The following is a 1,012-nucleotide window of genomic DNA, read 5'->3' on the forward strand; positions in this document are numbered from 1 at the left end:
GCAACTGATTCATGGATCTGGTTTTCCTTGATATGCATTCCTTTGGAAAAGACATTCAGCTCAACTTCATACAATCAGCAGGTCATTCATAAGCAAAAGCAGTTTCATGTTACTTCTTGCTTAGCACACTGCAAAGTTCAACAGTTTGAGGGAGTCCACAGATGGATGTCATATCAATATGATGTCGGTGTATTTAGCCAAGTTAACTGTAATATACCAGTACACCCAGGGGAACTTTTGTCAAATAAGGAAACAGTCCAAGCTAAACCATGCTAGAAAATACCAAGAGGATTTTTGTTGACTTTCTTGTCATAATGGCATTAGCCATGGAGGCTAAAGTTATCATTGCATACTGTACACTATGCAGGCGAGTAGGTTGTAAGAAAACCACAGTTTACATTATGTGTTCCAAAGAAAACTACCAAACTCTAGTCACATCAACTAATATGAGAATTAATGGATGTTCACTGTGATTGCCACATTGCCTTAACGCAAAATACTACCCTTTCAAATATACAAATATCAGCATCAACCAATCGTGTTTCAAATTATAACATGCCATAAGAATCCCTAATGCTTACAAAAGACATGATCATCTCCTTATAGCCAATACACTCAATTTCATCACTCAACCCAAAACAACTACACTTGAGTATTAAAAATAAAAACACTTACCACAACCTCTTCTTGCAATGCCTCACAGTCTTCATTCTGCACAAAACTCACTTGCTCTGCCATATTTATTTGTATTTTCCGTAATATCTTGTCACAGGTAATACCATAAACCTCAGCTTACACTAAATCAAACATTAATACATATAAATTTCATGCAGAATTGTAGGATCCCCGTCTAGGAAGCTGCATGACTGAGGCTTTTTTCCCGACTGAATTTTCTCTGTTTGTTTATCCTTGTCTTAAAATCCGTGAATCCGGTTACGTTCGTGTAACCTTTTTATATCCTATTTTTGTGACTTTTGCTGTAATTCTGAATATTTTCAATGTATTCCTAAGC

At 36.2% G+C, this 1,012-nt stretch overlaps 1 protein-coding gene across 1 annotated transcript in view; it reads right to left on the reverse strand.

Moving 5' to 3' along the window:
• Window positions 1-889, reverse strand: part of LOC119585031 — a 19,548-nt gene extending 18,659 nt beyond the window's left edge. The window contains exon 1 of the mRNA XM_037933647.1: window positions 676-889. Coding sequence (XP_037789575.1) covers window positions 676-738 — 63 coding nt within the window. The 5' untranslated portion in view covers window positions 739-889. The remainder of the gene's footprint in view (window positions 1-675) is intronic.
• Between the last annotated feature and the right edge of the window lie 123 nt (window positions 890-1,012).

Source organism: Penaeus monodon, chromosome 19, assembly GCF_015228065.2.
Source record: "Penaeus monodon isolate SGIC_2016 chromosome 19, NSTDA_Pmon_1, whole genome shotgun sequence".
Classification (NCBI taxonomy): domain Eukaryota; kingdom Metazoa; phylum Arthropoda; class Malacostraca; order Decapoda; family Penaeidae; genus Penaeus; species Penaeus monodon.